The sequence below is a fragment of the Fusarium solani genome, assembly GCF_023522795.1.
Source record: "Fusarium solani strain SB1 chromosome Unknown bctg00000002, whole genome shotgun sequence".
NCBI lineage: Eukaryota > Fungi > Ascomycota > Sordariomycetes > Hypocreales > Nectriaceae > Fusarium > Fusarium solani.
The window spans coordinates 3,271,106-3,285,328 of record NW_027072155.1 but is presented as its reverse complement, the minus strand read 5'-3'; the positions used below and the strand labels follow the sequence as shown (position 1 = coordinate 3,285,328).

The 14,223-nt window shown below is 55.8% G+C and overlaps 6 protein-coding genes across 6 annotated transcripts; all 6 read right to left on the bottom strand.

Annotated features, from left to right (window-relative positions):
- Positions 1-926: 926 nt before the first annotated feature.
- Positions 927-1,802, bottom strand: MRS44_004964 (uncharacterized protein; the record flags this gene model as incomplete). The annotated part of the gene is made up of 1 exon (XM_046268690.2): positions 927-1,802. The coding sequence occupies one exon, from the start codon at positions 1,800-1,802 to the stop codon at positions 927-929; it is 876 nt and encodes a 291-aa protein (XP_046135879.2).
- Positions 1,803-2,393: 591 nt separating this feature from the next.
- Positions 2,394-3,098, bottom strand: MRS44_004963 (uncharacterized protein; the record flags this gene model as incomplete). Its single annotated transcript, XM_046268691.2, has 1 exon — positions 2,394-3,098. The coding sequence occupies one exon, from the start codon at positions 3,096-3,098 to the stop codon at positions 2,394-2,396; it is 705 nt and encodes a 234-aa protein (XP_046135880.2).
- A 553-nt stretch (positions 3,099-3,651) lies between these two features.
- On the bottom strand, positions 3,652-4,718 carry MRS44_004962 (uncharacterized protein; the record flags this gene model as incomplete). Its single annotated transcript, XM_065622393.1, has 2 exons — positions 3,652-3,890; positions 3,932-4,718. 2 exons carry the CDS (start codon positions 4,716-4,718, stop codon positions 3,652-3,654), a joined length of 1,026 nt encoding a protein of 341 aa, XP_065478465.1.
- Positions 4,719-5,235: 517 nt separating this feature from the next.
- On the bottom strand, positions 5,236-6,865 carry MRS44_004961 (uncharacterized protein; the record flags this gene model as incomplete). Its single annotated transcript, XM_046268692.2, has 2 exons — positions 5,236-6,748; positions 6,834-6,865. The coding sequence occupies 2 exons, from the start codon at positions 6,863-6,865 to the stop codon at positions 5,236-5,238; spliced, it is 1,545 nt and encodes a 514-aa protein (XP_046135882.1).
- A 2,902-nt stretch (positions 6,866-9,767) lies between these two features.
- MRS44_004960 (uncharacterized protein) lies at positions 9,768-12,155 on the bottom strand (the record flags this gene model as incomplete). The annotated part of the gene is made up of 1 exon (XM_046275512.2): positions 9,768-12,155. The coding sequence occupies one exon, from the start codon at positions 12,153-12,155 to the stop codon at positions 9,768-9,770; it is 2,388 nt and encodes a 795-aa protein (XP_046135884.1).
- Positions 12,156-12,699: 544 nt separating this feature from the next.
- MRS44_004959 (uncharacterized protein) lies at positions 12,700-14,121 on the bottom strand (the record flags this gene model as incomplete). Its single annotated transcript, XM_046268694.2, has 1 exon — positions 12,700-14,121. One exon carries the CDS (start codon positions 14,119-14,121, stop codon positions 12,700-12,702), a length of 1,422 nt encoding a protein of 473 aa, XP_046135885.1.
- Positions 14,122-14,223: the final 102 nt, after the last annotated feature.

Here is a 14,223-nt window from a genome sequence, read left to right as displayed (position 1 = left end):
CCGAGCCCACCCCTCTCTCATGCCGGAATGGAGCCGACGGATAGGCACTGTTCTCGGGGCAATTCCTCTGGTCAAGAACACACGGGTTGCCAGAATGACTCGCTTATCCCGCAACAAACACCCGCCGTGTAACGAATCCCCCCAACGACTTCCGAGCGTCCAACCACCGGCTTCCTCTCCGGTCCGTTATTATCACGTCAATGCACGTGTCCTGCGATCAAGAGGCTGCTGGCTTGCTCAAGGTTTCAAGCTCCACGTCTTCGAATCTGGGGTCCCCAGATGATTCCGACGAGATGACATCCGATCCCGGGGTAATTGGGATGTGGGGGGGTTGAGTTGGCATCCCCCAGATTGCCCCGGATGTCAAATCGTCTCACCGTTGTTGTTGAGGTAGTGCAGTTGTGCCGGAGGGGTTGTTCGTCAAAGGCTCGGGATCTCGGTTTGTTGTCCGGGACATGATAGACTATCTACCTCGGCCACCATGCCACTTGTGCCGCATTCAGCCAGGGCCACAGCACAGGACGGAATCAACTCGATGGTCAGTCAGATCTTTTCGGCTGCTGACCTATCATGGCCATCCGACGGGGAGACCTGGCGGCTGAGAGGGGGCAGGGCTACTGTATAGGCCAGCTTGATCTCACATTAACGGTACATGTGTATTACCTATCGCTGAAGCACATGCGGGCTCTCAAGGGCCAGCAGCAGCAGGGGGAATCAGCATCGAGGTCGCGAATCAGATCCCCTCGAGCATTCTCGGCTGCCTCATTCGCCCGAGATGAGACCCGTTGCGGGAGTTGTACCGCACCCCTCTCGGCACCAATCTTTATGCCCAGACCCGCCATCTTGTTCAGGCACCAAGCCAGATATGACATCAAACCGTTTCCCTCTTGCTCTCCTTGGGCCTTGGACTCTGGACTTTGGGGGTCTCAACCCTGAAGCGAGAAGCCGACCTGACCGCTCTCGCTGCCCAGGCGGACCAGGCGTTGTCTCATGCCCTCTGCCCTCCGCCTCTGGGCGTCCTCGAGCGGCCCAAAGGCGCACTTGTCGACCCAGCTGCCAACCCCGTGCTGCAAGACGTTCCTCGCTCGCAGAGCGCTGCCCTGTACATGGCCCACGGAACCATGCAGTGTCATGCGTTCTTTACTGCTGCTATATACGCCACGGTGCAGGATGTTGTTGTTGTAGAAAACAATGTCTCCGGGCTGTAATTTGACGATAAGCTGGCCTGGCAGTGACTTGGCAAAGGGATCGGCGTCTCGCTCGACGTCTGTCCTGGCGCGCCTGTGAGAGCCGGGCACGACGATCAGGGAGTCATCCTCCCACAGGGCAAAGTTGTACTGGGCGTGATACGCGTGCTTCCCGAGCCGCTCCATCTCCTCTTGGGGCATAGCCTCGGCCGGGATGTCATCGCGATGCCACCTCAACTCAAAATCCTTGTCGGGTCTCACCAGCATGTTGAAGAGCTCCATGATGAGCTGGTCATCCTCGCACTGGAGAAGCTGCCTGACGATTCCGATGACGGCGTCGGAAAAGTATAGCTCGGTGAAGAGCTCGTGACCTGGTAGGTCGGGCTTCATAAGGTGCTGAACGCCCCAGATTCCGTGCTCGCGAGCCTGGCTGGCATCCCACGGGGGGAACTGCTTGCCCACGGTCCGGACGTGCGGCCATCCCCCACCGCGCGCCAAGTCGGCGGCCTTGGTGCTGGCCTCGCGCAGAGCGTCAAGCTTGTCCTTGTCGACAATGGACTTGATGACGACGAAGCCATCCTGGTTCAGTTGGTCAAGATATGGCGAGGCTGGCATGATGGATTACGCGCCGGCCACCAATGTGGGGTTGGTTTCGTACGTTGAAGGTGCCTGTCTGAGACCCGCGGGCCGATGATATAGGGCAAATCTCTGAGCCTTGTGGCTTGCAGGAGGATGAGCAGCAGCAGCAGTAGCTCGGTCCAAGGGGGAGAGCTATGACCAGAATGATGAGATCTGGGGTTTATCGGACGACGAGGACCCTTGCTGTGTCCGTGTGTATTTGCAGATGCGGTGTCGACTGTTTCTAAAGCTCGGGGACACGGCTTTTTTTGTGTTGTCTTGTGTATGCAAGAACCCATGGGATGTGGGGAAGACTACCGTCATATTCGCTCACGACTTGCTGCATCTCTCACTCGCCTGCCTCGCACACTGTAGAGCAGAGTGGAGGAGATAAGTGCTGTAACGTAGCAGCTGGGGAGACAGTAACCAACGGTTTGAATCGGTACAGACTTCAGTGTCGGATCTCAACTTTCAAGTTGCTAACCTAGATAGTCATCATCATCGTCACTCATTATCAAAAGTGCCCGAGCTCAACCTCGTCACTCTAGTGGCCCATTGCTTGTTTCAACCTCGTCTGATTCTGACTCTTCAACTACACGCCTCGGCAGACCACTTGACAGCAAATCCCCTCACCGTCTTCTGCACCTCCAGGTCACCAGGGTCGTTCTCGAACAGCGGCTTATCCAGGCGGCGCTCGGCAATCTGCTCCACCTCAAAGCCCTGCTCACGCGCGATATCGAAGAAACGCTCATCGGCCTCCTTCTTCCACGGCCGGTACGATGTGAAAAAGACATAGGCAACGCTATCGCGCGAAACCCGCATTGTCTCTCGGATCGTCTTGATCAGAGCACCATGTTCGCTATGTCGAAAGAGCAGGTCTGCCAGAATGAGAATGTCGAACCGATCTTTGGGTTCTTCTGGCTGGGTTGGGTTGAGGTGAGCGAGGAGGGGAAGGGGATCAGCGCCCCAGACGAACCCAACAGCATCGACGACATCGGCGATGTGTCCCTTGGGCTCGACCGTCTCATCACACTCGTCGATGTTCTTCTGCATGATCTTGATGATATCCGGGTCCGGGAAATCTGTCACGACGACCTTGCGAGCGCCGAGGATGGCAGCAACAAGACTGGGCAAACCAGCAGCGGCTCCTAGCTCGAGGACAGTCTTGTTGCGGACGCGAGAAGGGTCATCTTCAAAGAAGTCGGCGATCATCTTTGCACCGTTCCAGAGATGGTGAGCCTCTGTTGGACTGGCACCGACGAGGTGCAGCGTTATGGGCTTGCCATTCTGCATTGTGAAAACCTGGGACGTAGGCGGCGGCGTAGGGGTAGTAGTCCTCGGGATCGTCCATGAGGCCATCGAAGCCATAGTCTACCTCGTTTGCCATTGTGATGTGAGGTTTCGACTGTATCCGAGTGATGAATGCCCAAGATGTGAGAGTGTAGTGAGCCTTTTTGGCGGCGCGAGATAAGGTACAGGTGATATGACTCGAGCGTTGCTAGCTTTGCAACAACCGTTTATCGTCGATGCCTGCGTCTTCCAGCTTGAATCTGCCCAAGAAACCCCTGTATCATGGACTGAATATGAGTCTCTGTTTTGGTGTTTGATGTCGTGAAAGAGTTTTGACCAGAGTGGGCCGAATGTGCGCTCCCACAGTGCGTGCGCCATGAAAATGAAAAAAATCCACCTCTTCAGTTCAGTCGACGCCAGATAATAGCGATAATTCCCAACACCCACGATGCCACCCATAAAATATGTCATAAACCACCAAGCAACGCTCTTGTAAGCCCATATGAAAAAGAGACTCCTCTCTAACCCTTTCCCTTCCCTTCCCTTCCCTTCTCCCCTATCCAAAACGCTGCCGCGCCAACTCCTTGAGCATCCCAATCGTCCCCTCCTCCCTCTCCCTCCAGGCCCTCCTCTTCTCCTCAATCTCCTCCCTCTTTGCGCGCTCAATCTCCTCCCTGCGGATCTCCCTCTCCGTCTTGCGCCGCTGCTCCTGCTGCTTGGCCTGCTTGTACTCCTCGAGCGAGTCCCCTCCCCCATGAGCTCGCGCTCGCTGCTCGCCTCCATGGCCCCGGGGCTCTTGTCGCGGAACGAGCGCATCTTTTCCGACACGGCTGCACGTTTCTCGAGCATTCGCTCGCGTGTGCCTGGCTCGGCGCGTGGGACGAGCTCGTCGAGGCGTTCGCGCTGGACGGCTCTGTCGGCTTTGCGCGCTGCGCGGAGGTCTGCGATGGAGGCTTGCTTGTCTTCTTCTGTGAGTTCGGCGCGGAGGGAGAGGTCCTGCAGCGTGGGTATTCCTGGTCCAGAACGGCGTGTGGGATCCGATGTTGGGAGGGTAGGACCATAGTCGTCGTCGTCGTCTTCCTCGCTGTTATCGTCCCTTCCCTTGGCATTATCATCCACCCTCTCCTCTCTTTCATCCCTTCTCGCAGTCGAGTGACTAGCGCGGGGAGCGCCTTGGTTCTGGGCAGCAATCCGAGCAAACATCTCAGGATCATACCAGCCTTCAGCCAGCTCCCCACGATTCCACTTCCCGATGAAGCTCTTCCACCTTCCCCTGATCTCGCGCTCATCCATCTCTTCAATATCCTTCTGCTTCTGGAGATCAAGGTAGTCGGCAAACAGCGGCCTAAACGCGCCCAGGTCTCCCTTGGCCAGCTGCCTCGCGTCAAACGGGAGCGTCACCGGCGCGCGGCTCGCATGCTCCCGATGCCTATGCCTGGACGATGAGTGGTGGCCACTTGGCTCGGTCGAGTGTCTTTCATGGCGCCAGGACGACGTCTTTGTGCGCTTATGAGCCGGTGACCGAGAGCGCGAGCGCGAGTCTCGGCTTCTCCTGTCTCGTCTGTCGCGAGAGCCATGTTCGCGACGCGGCGACCTTTCGCGGATTCGACTCCGATGATCCATTCCAAGTCCTTTCCAGAATAACGGCGATGGTTTTTTTCTTTTTCCTTTTGCACTCCCAGGGGTTGATGATACCTATATATGGGGCTCTTGAGAGTAATTTGTCAAGAGTTCAGAGTGTTGATAAAGAGGCTCTAAGTTCGTCAAGCACGAGATTTTGGAGTCTAGAACGCGGCTGGCACAGTGCGCCCCGCTTTTCTTCAATTTGGCTTCATTCTCGCCATGAGAACTCAAGGGACAAACACCAATAACAAGCTTAAAGAGGAGTTTCTGAATATTTGCTCTATCGGCCTCTGCTACTAAGGTCTGTCTCTTCTGTCCTTTTTAGTCGCTGAACGACATTCTTTCTTCGTCATCCCAAAAGTCTAGGGGTATCATTGAATCACGGGCTTCCAAACCAATAGCTCCTATAACATCCATCCTCATTCTCCTTCATCTTTGTGCAACTTTCCCTTTCTCCCAACAAATACGGGTCGTATATCCTTTATTTTGAAGTCCCAGATCAATATAGGCGCCGCTGCTATGCTTCAGCAACCCCTTCTGCCACCACCTCGGAATTGTTGTGTATCACGCAGCCGAGGCACTGGCAATCATCTCCGCAAGGGCAACTCGCTTGCTCGCCGGCACACGAGTCTCCAAATGGATAACTGACGAAAAAGAAGTCGTTGGCCGACAGAGCCTGTTCCTCGCTGGCCCCTGAAGCCGCCTCAGATGGCGTTTGTGGTGCAACTGGCGATACCGTCCCTTCAGCAGGTCCGACAGCAGGCACCGTCGTTGCACCCGAACCGTTCGTTGTCGGTATCTCAGCATTTCCGTGTCCGTTAACATGAGTATAGCCGGCGCTGCTGTGGGTCTGTGCTCGTTGAGGATCGTCCATCATGCTCTGCCACGCAGACCGAACATAGTTCTGGGTTGCTTCGTTGTATGGGTGGGCCGCACATCCAATACACTGGCAAGACGCGCCGCAACTGCACTGGTGAGAAGTGCCCGCGGCCGAATGAGGCGTTCCTGGAGGAGGGTATGGCATGCCGTAGGGAGACGGCATACCACCTTGGCCAGCAAACGTCATCGATGCCATGACCTGCCTCCACTGCTCGGGTTGCAAAGGCTGCAAGTAGGAGCCGTACTGTGGCGGGTAGGTGAATACTGTAGGTTGGGGATAGTAGGCATACATGCCGTTCGGCATCATAATAGGCGTCGGTGGGAAAGGTGACATGACCATGCCATTCGGTGTTGAAACATCAGATGTAGGCACCGTGTCTGACTTTTGGTCTGGTTTAGGAGAGTTGATGCTGGATGAACAACAACTCTTGGTTTTCGTCTTGGTCGGAGGACTTGGCATCGAAGGAAGTGTGCTAGGGACAGCAGAATCATCATCAGCGTTACCACCGCCGCAACACGAACCGCCCTTCGCCACAGGTTCCCTCGTTTCTTCTGGTATATGTGGAGTCGCCATGGAAACGCCATGGGAAGCCAGGACCGGTTTAGGGCCATCCGGGCTCATCATGGGAGGCGGCATGTGTGGTTGAAACATGGGATACATGACCGGCCCAAATGGGCTTTCCGCCGGCGTCATACCCATGGCTCCATAGGGAGACATCTCGGGAAGGGGTGCAGCGGGCTTCTGAGATATGCCGTCATAGGCAGGCATGATGTTAAGCATGCCAGGGTCCATCCTCTGGAGTGCAGCTGGGTCAACAGACGGTCGCCGACTAGAGGCGCTGCTCCGAGAGCTCGTCTTCTGCACTCGGTAACTTGAACTTGTTGTCTTGCTGGAAGGACTTTGAGATGTCGATTCGCTTGCCGAGTCGCCATTCTCGGGCTTCCCAGTGGGCGACTCGGCGCTTTTGTTGGAGCCGCAGCGACACGGCTGCTTCTTGGGGATGGCGGCGGTGACTCTGCCACAGGAGCATGGACGAGATGCCGGGTGAGGACAAGTACTCAGGGGACGACCTGGCTTGCGAACAGGCACCATCAATCGCTCGTTCGCGTGAGTACATTTGGTCGAGCGATGGCCGCGGATGCATGGCTCGCTAGAACAGTCAGTCAATTGCGCAAAGGTACGTTTACACGAACAGGGGCCAATCAAGGTATGTCGGGCAGTGCGAAGAGACTTACCAGGCCATCTTCTGGCCGTTGATGAGAGGCATGGCGAGTTGGTGGTCGGGAGACCTGTGCAACGGGTGACGAGAGGTGGAGCAAGACGGTCGGCTTCGACTACTGTGACGGGCTCAGAGCCGCACCTCGAGGCCTAGGAGAAGAGCGCAAATCCCGCCCGAATCGACATCAAGGCAGAGGGACACAAGGCGAGGCGTCGTCAATATCTCGGCGGTACTCGAGGGCGAGACGAGGGGTTCGGGAGGTTGCGCGACGAGCGAGGGACAGCGGGAGACCGGGTCTCGAGTTCTGCGTCGGATGGGTGAGTCGTAGCGGCAGGAGCGACGAGGGTCGGAAATCGAAGCAACGAGGCAATTCAAGAAGCGCAAGCGCAGAGAATTGAAAGAGAACCAAGCAAATGATAGAACCAGGGGGTCTAAAGGGGAAATCTCTCTCTTTTTTTGCCTCCCTTTCAAGATGTCGGTTGTTGGATGGAAGCGAAGCGGAAAGGTAAAGCAGCGGGTGCGATCCAGGCCCACGACCCAGTCTCCAGGGACCCAAGTCAGCAGCAACCTACGCAGCCAGGCGCCGTCCGCGCGCGCGCCGTGAACGAGAGGGAAGGAACGACAAGCCTCCAAAAGTCCAAAGGGTTGCTGGCACAAGCCATCCACCCCCCACTATGCGGGGGGCTACAGCAGCAAGCGCGCCCCAATACTCGCCTAAACCCAGCTAGGCACTTGGCTCGCACATTCACCATCGTTCACACACCTTCAGCGGCAGGGCCCTTAAAGTGTCTGCTTCCGTCTTTTCATGACCCGGGAAAAGGTATCAGGGCCGAGTCATGATGGCCAAAGTGTCGTTATCGTCGTACGATGGAAACACCCTTTTCTTGACTCGGGGAATATTTCACCACACGGAAACAACCTGGGGAGAATCCAGGCCTTGGAGATGGCTAAACCATTGGGTGTCACAGCGTTCAGCTCGGCCCCGTCTCCCTCCAAGAAGGTGGCCCAACCTCCGGCCGCCGAGACGGAGGCGGTACGGCCGGGGCATCGGGATCGACCTCGGCCGGCCGGCGTGCTCTATCTCACCTCATCCTGAAGCACGGGCAGCGTCACGGACAAGAAGGGGATCCAAAATCTCACATTAACCTCACATAAAGACCAAAGCCATCTTTTTTCCTCGTCCCCTCGAGCCGTTGGCCTTGTTTTCTCGCTTCTCTTGCTTTCTCTCTCCTCTCCACTCATGGAACCGCACTTTCTCCAGCACAACCCGGCCGAGTGAGCAAGTTTCCATTGGCTGAACGCCGTGGGCGCATCAACACCACCACCCGCCATCCAAGGATGGATCCGAAGCAGCTCCTCCTCCACTACTAGAGCCTCCCCAAACAGTACCGATTGTTCCTCTTGCTTTCCTCATCCATGTCTTCTCGACGGTATTCGCCTCCATGGTTGGCTTAGCTAATTCCACGAGTAGAGATTCCCGTGCCCAACTACTACGTACAAAGAGAGGCACGGTCCGCGGGCTAGTTCAGGCTTGATCCAGTACAATGAGATCCACTAGATCCGTGGGACGCCTTGTCCGTCCCGTGCAACTTCGCCGACTCTGGATGGACCAACGGCGTTGCTTCCTCTTGCAAGCACGGCTCTCCGAGATGTGCAATGCTTGCCTGTGCTCTCCCATCCGTCACATTTCCTCTTCCATCCCATCCATGTCAGTCTCCCGTAAGATCCCAGCGCATGTCATCTCATCCCATCCCATCCATGCCTCCGGCTGCTTTGACTGCCGATCTACTGCATATCACATGTCTCAAAGGACCTGCTTCCTCCGGCATAGCCTGGTCTCTTGGGCAGGTGGCAACGAAGACAAAATACGTCTTTGCTCGAGGAATAATGAAGCATTGTCCTGTGAAGAAGCCCTATCGAGATATCCGTGGAGACACCACGCCATGTGCACTAGGCTTTATCAGCCACTGGGAACTATTACCTCGTTGGGTCATAGAACCCGCCACATAGAACCATGTCTATCGTGCTATCCACTGTTGCGACTGGGCACAGTTACTGCATGTAACAACCGTATCGTGAACAGTTATGCCCTTTCAACAAGCTTACACAAGCTGCTTGAGCTTTCCGAAATGGTGCGATAAGAGAGAACATCTTCCCTTCAAGTCCACAATCTCCTTGCAAACATTTTCCCCAGCTGCTTCTGACGTCAAGCGCCAACCAAGTTAGGCTCTAAAACCACTCAGCCTCGCTAAGGGCTCAGACCGTTGAATTGCGCCATCTCACGATGGCATCAACCAGCCCAGACATTATTGGTCCATAGACGAACGCCGTCTTGGGGTCGAAAGTCTATGATAGGACACACGGGAGTTTCATTTTCCCATCCGAAAAAATGGTATCTTGTCAGTTGGGCGAGGTCATCTTCATCTTCCTCTTCCTCCTCGCCCAAGTCTTCAAGGGCAGGGCGGGTAATATGCCAAGTTTTGGCCAAACGACAAGATTGAACCGAAAGCAGAAATAACAAAAAGAGGGATTCATAGGTGGGCGGTTTTTTTAGGTGGCGCCTGGTCAGAGGTGGATTTAGGTATGCGGAAAGAAGAGAGAGTTTGTAGGAACGGAATTGAAGAAGAGACCACTTGACCAGGACGCACGCTGAGCACCAGCATGTGCTTTTAGGGTGGGAGAATAAGAGGTAACCTTACTTATAAAGCCCTTGACTGAGCCTGTGAAATCCCAAAAAGAGTGGTTTTTAGGTTTGCGGAGAAGAAGAGAGAGTTTATAGGAGCGGAAATAAGGAAGAGTTAACCACTCGACTAGGACGCTGAGCACTCGTGTGTGCTTTTAGGGTGGGAGAGAAAAGGGTAACCTTGGTTATATATTAATACTAACTCGTCTCATGTTGACGCCTTCTCGGGTTGGCTGTCTCTCGTCGGTAGCATCATCCCCTCATCCTTCAAGAGGCCTTGTCCGAGTCGTCAGAGTCCGCAAACATATCCACAGCCCTCATCCGCTTCCTAGGCTGCCCTCCAACGCGCGGTGGCTCTTCTTTGGGTTTTGGTTCCTCGACAGCAGGCGGCGCTGTCCCCCCAGCCTCATCCTCTTCCATCGGCTCCCCTATCACGTCGTCCTCCTCAATAGGTTCGCCTTCAATGTCATCCTCGTTGATGGGCTCCCCATCAATATCGTCCTCTTGGATCGGTTCTCCCTCGACGTCATCCTCTTCTACTGGCTCTCCAGCAACGTCGTCCTCGTCAATTGGTTCGCCAGGAACGTCTACCTCCTCAGCAGAAATGGGCAATGCTCGTTCCTTTTCGCCTTGCTGGGCCTCCATTGCTTTCCACTTGCCCTTCTTCTCCTCCTCGGTGTCATCCTTGTCAACGACGCTTAATGATGGGGGGTTCTCAAAACTGCGCACAAACAGCTCCTGGCTTTCCGCCGGGAACACACACCAGCCCTCCCAGAGATTGAGGATCAGGTTGATGCTTCGCTTCCACTTCTCAGCACGGAGGCGACCCCATTTGAGCCGCTCAGCCATGAGCCCCAGCGTCTCAAAGATCTTGCGGTCTTTGAGCGCCGTCTCGAAAAGTTGCCGGAACCGCCAGGCGTGACGCACCCCGCTTGTTGACGAGGACGACAAGATATCACTGACGACATACAAGCCCACCAGGCTGGCAGCGCTAATGTCGGGACCCTCGTTACTAGGCGCCTCTTCCGAGCTTGTGGCTTGCTGTGTCTCTTTAGTATCAGGCTTCCTGTCCGGATTTGCCCCTGTCAAGGCGAAAGGCTTCTCGACGTTGGACACGATCAGGTCCACAACCTCATCAACTCCGCGGCTGGCATGCGTTATTGCAAAGGTCGTCACTCTTGCGACATCGCCCTTCCTCAATCTGCCTATTGTCGTCGGTAATCGCGCGAGAAGGTGAGTGAGTTTGGCCTTCTCAAGTGGGTTGAGAAATGTATTCTCCGACTCCCCCTCCGGATTTTCTCGCTTGTTCTCGTCATCAAAGTCCTCTTCGTCTGATGAGTTGTACTCCGAGTCAGAAACAAACTCATCAAGTTTCGTCGTGTACTCGTAACTCAGGTTCTTCTCCGGGGCCTTCCATGCGTGGGCACCATCGAAGAGAGGCACATATCTCGCCTTTTTCTGTGACTGCTGAGATCCTGTGATGACTTCCCATAACCTCCACCGATACCAGATACCTCCCTGACTCCTGGCATCCCAAATCCATGCCCACTTCTCCTCCCGCTGAACCTCAGGTCGCGACATGAGCAGCGCCTCATACTCTGGTCCGTGCTCGAGGACTCCCTCTATGACCTTGCTTATCAACTGGATGGTTCTCACATCCTGCGGTGGCTTCACCGGAACGTGTAAGAGGTTGGCCCGGTTCACACCCGCTCCAGGAGCGCCGTATGATGTGGGAGGTGCAAAGCCCCGGTGGAAACCATGCTGCGCCGGTGCGCTGTGTGGCCCTGAAGGTTGCTCCACCGGTTTCGCACCGAACGGTTGTGAAGCAGAAGACGATGACCCAAGAGTGGGTAGGGCAGCTGAGGTTGCCACGGCTGAAGAGAGATGACGATGAAGGGAGAGGTAGTATCCGTACCCCAAGTAGCGGTTTTGCAGGGTATTGACGGCGGCATCGATCTCGTTCGCGGGCGTATCCTGTGATAAAGTCACAATAGAGACAGTATGCTTCCGCTCCGAACTCCCAGACCCAGCCGGAGGCACAATCTTAACATGCTCTACCGTCAGGTTCTCCGGGATCAGCGCCTTGATCATCGCTGGTGAGGTTCCAGGTGGCATATTGGACAGCCGTAGTGTAGGCTTCGCAACGGCTCTCTCTTCCGCCCGATTCGTCGCGTCGCCCATGTCTTCATCGTCACTCGTGTTAAAGGCCCTCGATGTGGATAGCGCGCCGCTTCCAGGACCAGGACTTTCCTCGTAGGCCAAGATCCCCTTCTCCCGCGGCGCCCGCGCAAAATCCTGGAACGATCGCTTCTTCCCAAACGAAGATGGAGGCGGACCTAGGCTCCCTGGTCCGCTCTTCAGTCCCGACGTCCCAAAATGTCGCCTTCCAGCGCCAGATCCGGGAGGAGGCGGCCCTCCAAAGCCAGGTCGCGGGCGCGAGGGCCCCGAAGAGTTGTGGGAACCGTGGCCATCGTAGTCGTCATCGCGGTCGAAGCTTTTTACAAATTCATCGTATACGGCGGCGGTTTCGGCTGCCTCTCGTTGTCGCTTGGCTTCGGCCTCGGCTTTCTGTCTCTCGAAGGCGGATTGCTTGGCTGGTTTCTGGAGCTTGGCCTCCAGGTCGGGGAACTCGGATAAGCCTTTTCCGGCGGACATGATTGATCCCACGACGCGTATCTCTGGTTCAGTTCATCGTTTGGGTTCGAATGTGAATAATCGGCGTAAGACGAGAAGAGTGCAAAGCCCCGAGCTCATGCGCCCAAACTGTCGCGATTGCGGCGTCTCAAGTAGCTAGTTGTTGCATAAACCCCGCTACAGTCATATTGGTCTGGATCAAGCTCGGTGCTCACCCTACACCGCGGATCGAAAACAATAAATGAGACACCTAAACAATGAGGGTGTTAATTAATCCTTCACAAGTATTACAGCGAAATTTAGATAAGATACATCAAACTATTAAATAGGTGTATCAATGAGAAAATTAATACTTTAGACCTCTTGTGTCTCCCAGCTCTTTCGACTTCGTAGCGGCCTTGAGGAGGGGATAGTTAGACGCCTATGTACTGGTGTCTCGTTTTTTTTTCGTACATGCACCCCATCATGACCTGACTGTCCAGCAATACAACAAGTTTATTCTTGACTATTAACGCTTCATCTGTACACTATCCAATCTAAACGATCTAGGCCATCTAATGTTCTATCATAGCTTAGCCTTTGGCTCTCCAATCGGAGCCCGCCCCTTGGCCAGCTCGTCGCACAAGACAAGGGGGCGACCACCTCGACTACCGTCCTCGGTGATCAGACCCTTATAAACACCGTCCGTCTCCCTTCCCACGCCATCGTTCTCAATCTCCCTCCATCGCCACTTGTCTCCGAGCTTTCCGCCCTGACCCTGCAGGACGTCCACGATCTTGTCACCAAGGTTGGGGAGGAACTTGAATCCGTGTCCGCTGTCGCCCGTCGCCACGAAGAGGCCCTTCCAGCCTGGGTGGTAGTCGATGAGCCACTCGCCGTCGCGTGTATCCGAGTACCAGCAGATGCGAGCCTCCTTCCATGGCCTGTTCTCAAGACCACGGACGGGGGTCAGATCCTTCAGCGCTCGGCGAAGATCTCGGTCGGCCTCGGCAGGCAGAGGGTTCGAAGAGTCGTTGCGGGCGGTATATGGCTGCGATGCGACAAAGGGCTCTCGCTTATCCGTGGGCGACGGACGCAGAGCCTTGGTGATCTTGACGGGGTTGATGTATCCGAAGGTATGGCGGGCGATCTTGAGGACCTGGTTTCGCGGCGGGATCACGAACAGACCAGTGCTCAGGTTCAACACCACCGGGTAGTTGTCCAAGGCCTTCTGCTCCTCCGCTGTAATGTCCATGTACACGACGGCATGCCCAGTGGCTTCCGTCCTGCCTCGCAGATCGACGAGGGAGCCGGACCAGGCGCCCGCAGCCACCATCACCACCTCGGCATTGAGAACCCTCGAATCGCTAAGCTTGGCGCCGACGACCCGGTCGCCCTCTGTCACAAGCTCTGTCACCTTGCCGTCAACGAACTGGATCCGTCCAGTGGCATTGGCTCTCTTGTACAGCCACTGCATGCCCTTTCCGGCATCGGCCCAACCAGAGTTACCGTTGAGGTAGCCCCAATCGCCGGGATAACCGTCTGTTCCGAGCTTCTCCTGCAAGGCCTTTGTGCTCTCCAGCCTCTCAATCTTATCAGTGGGCAGACCCGTGGCTTGGGCGATGGACTCGACGTTCTTCCAGCTCTCCTTGGTATAGTCCATGCCGGACTTCTTGAGGTTAAAGTCCTTGGGCGGGTGGCTTGCGCAGAGGACGAAGCCCGACTCGGAATACCTTCCCTGGCCACCGACCTCGTCGTCACCCTGCTGTCGCCATTGTTCCTGGGCCTCGGCGGCAAGCGCGGCGTAGTGAGGGTCTGAGTAGTCGGCTCGCACGATGCGAGAAGAGTCTACACTGGCAGCATCCTCCGGAGGGAATTGGCCTGCGCAGTCGTCCACAACGGTGATGGAGGTGTTTGAGTAGAAGGGACGCTGGGTGAGGGCATAGGCGGTGCCGAGGCCGAAGACGCCAGAGCCGACGATAAGGATGGAGGAGGGAGCGCGAGCCATTGCGACGGACGTGGGCGATCTACGTGTCAATGGGAAGACGACAAGCTTTCTCTAGAAGTCTAGAAGAACAATCCCTTATTATCTACGTGGACGTTCCCGAGG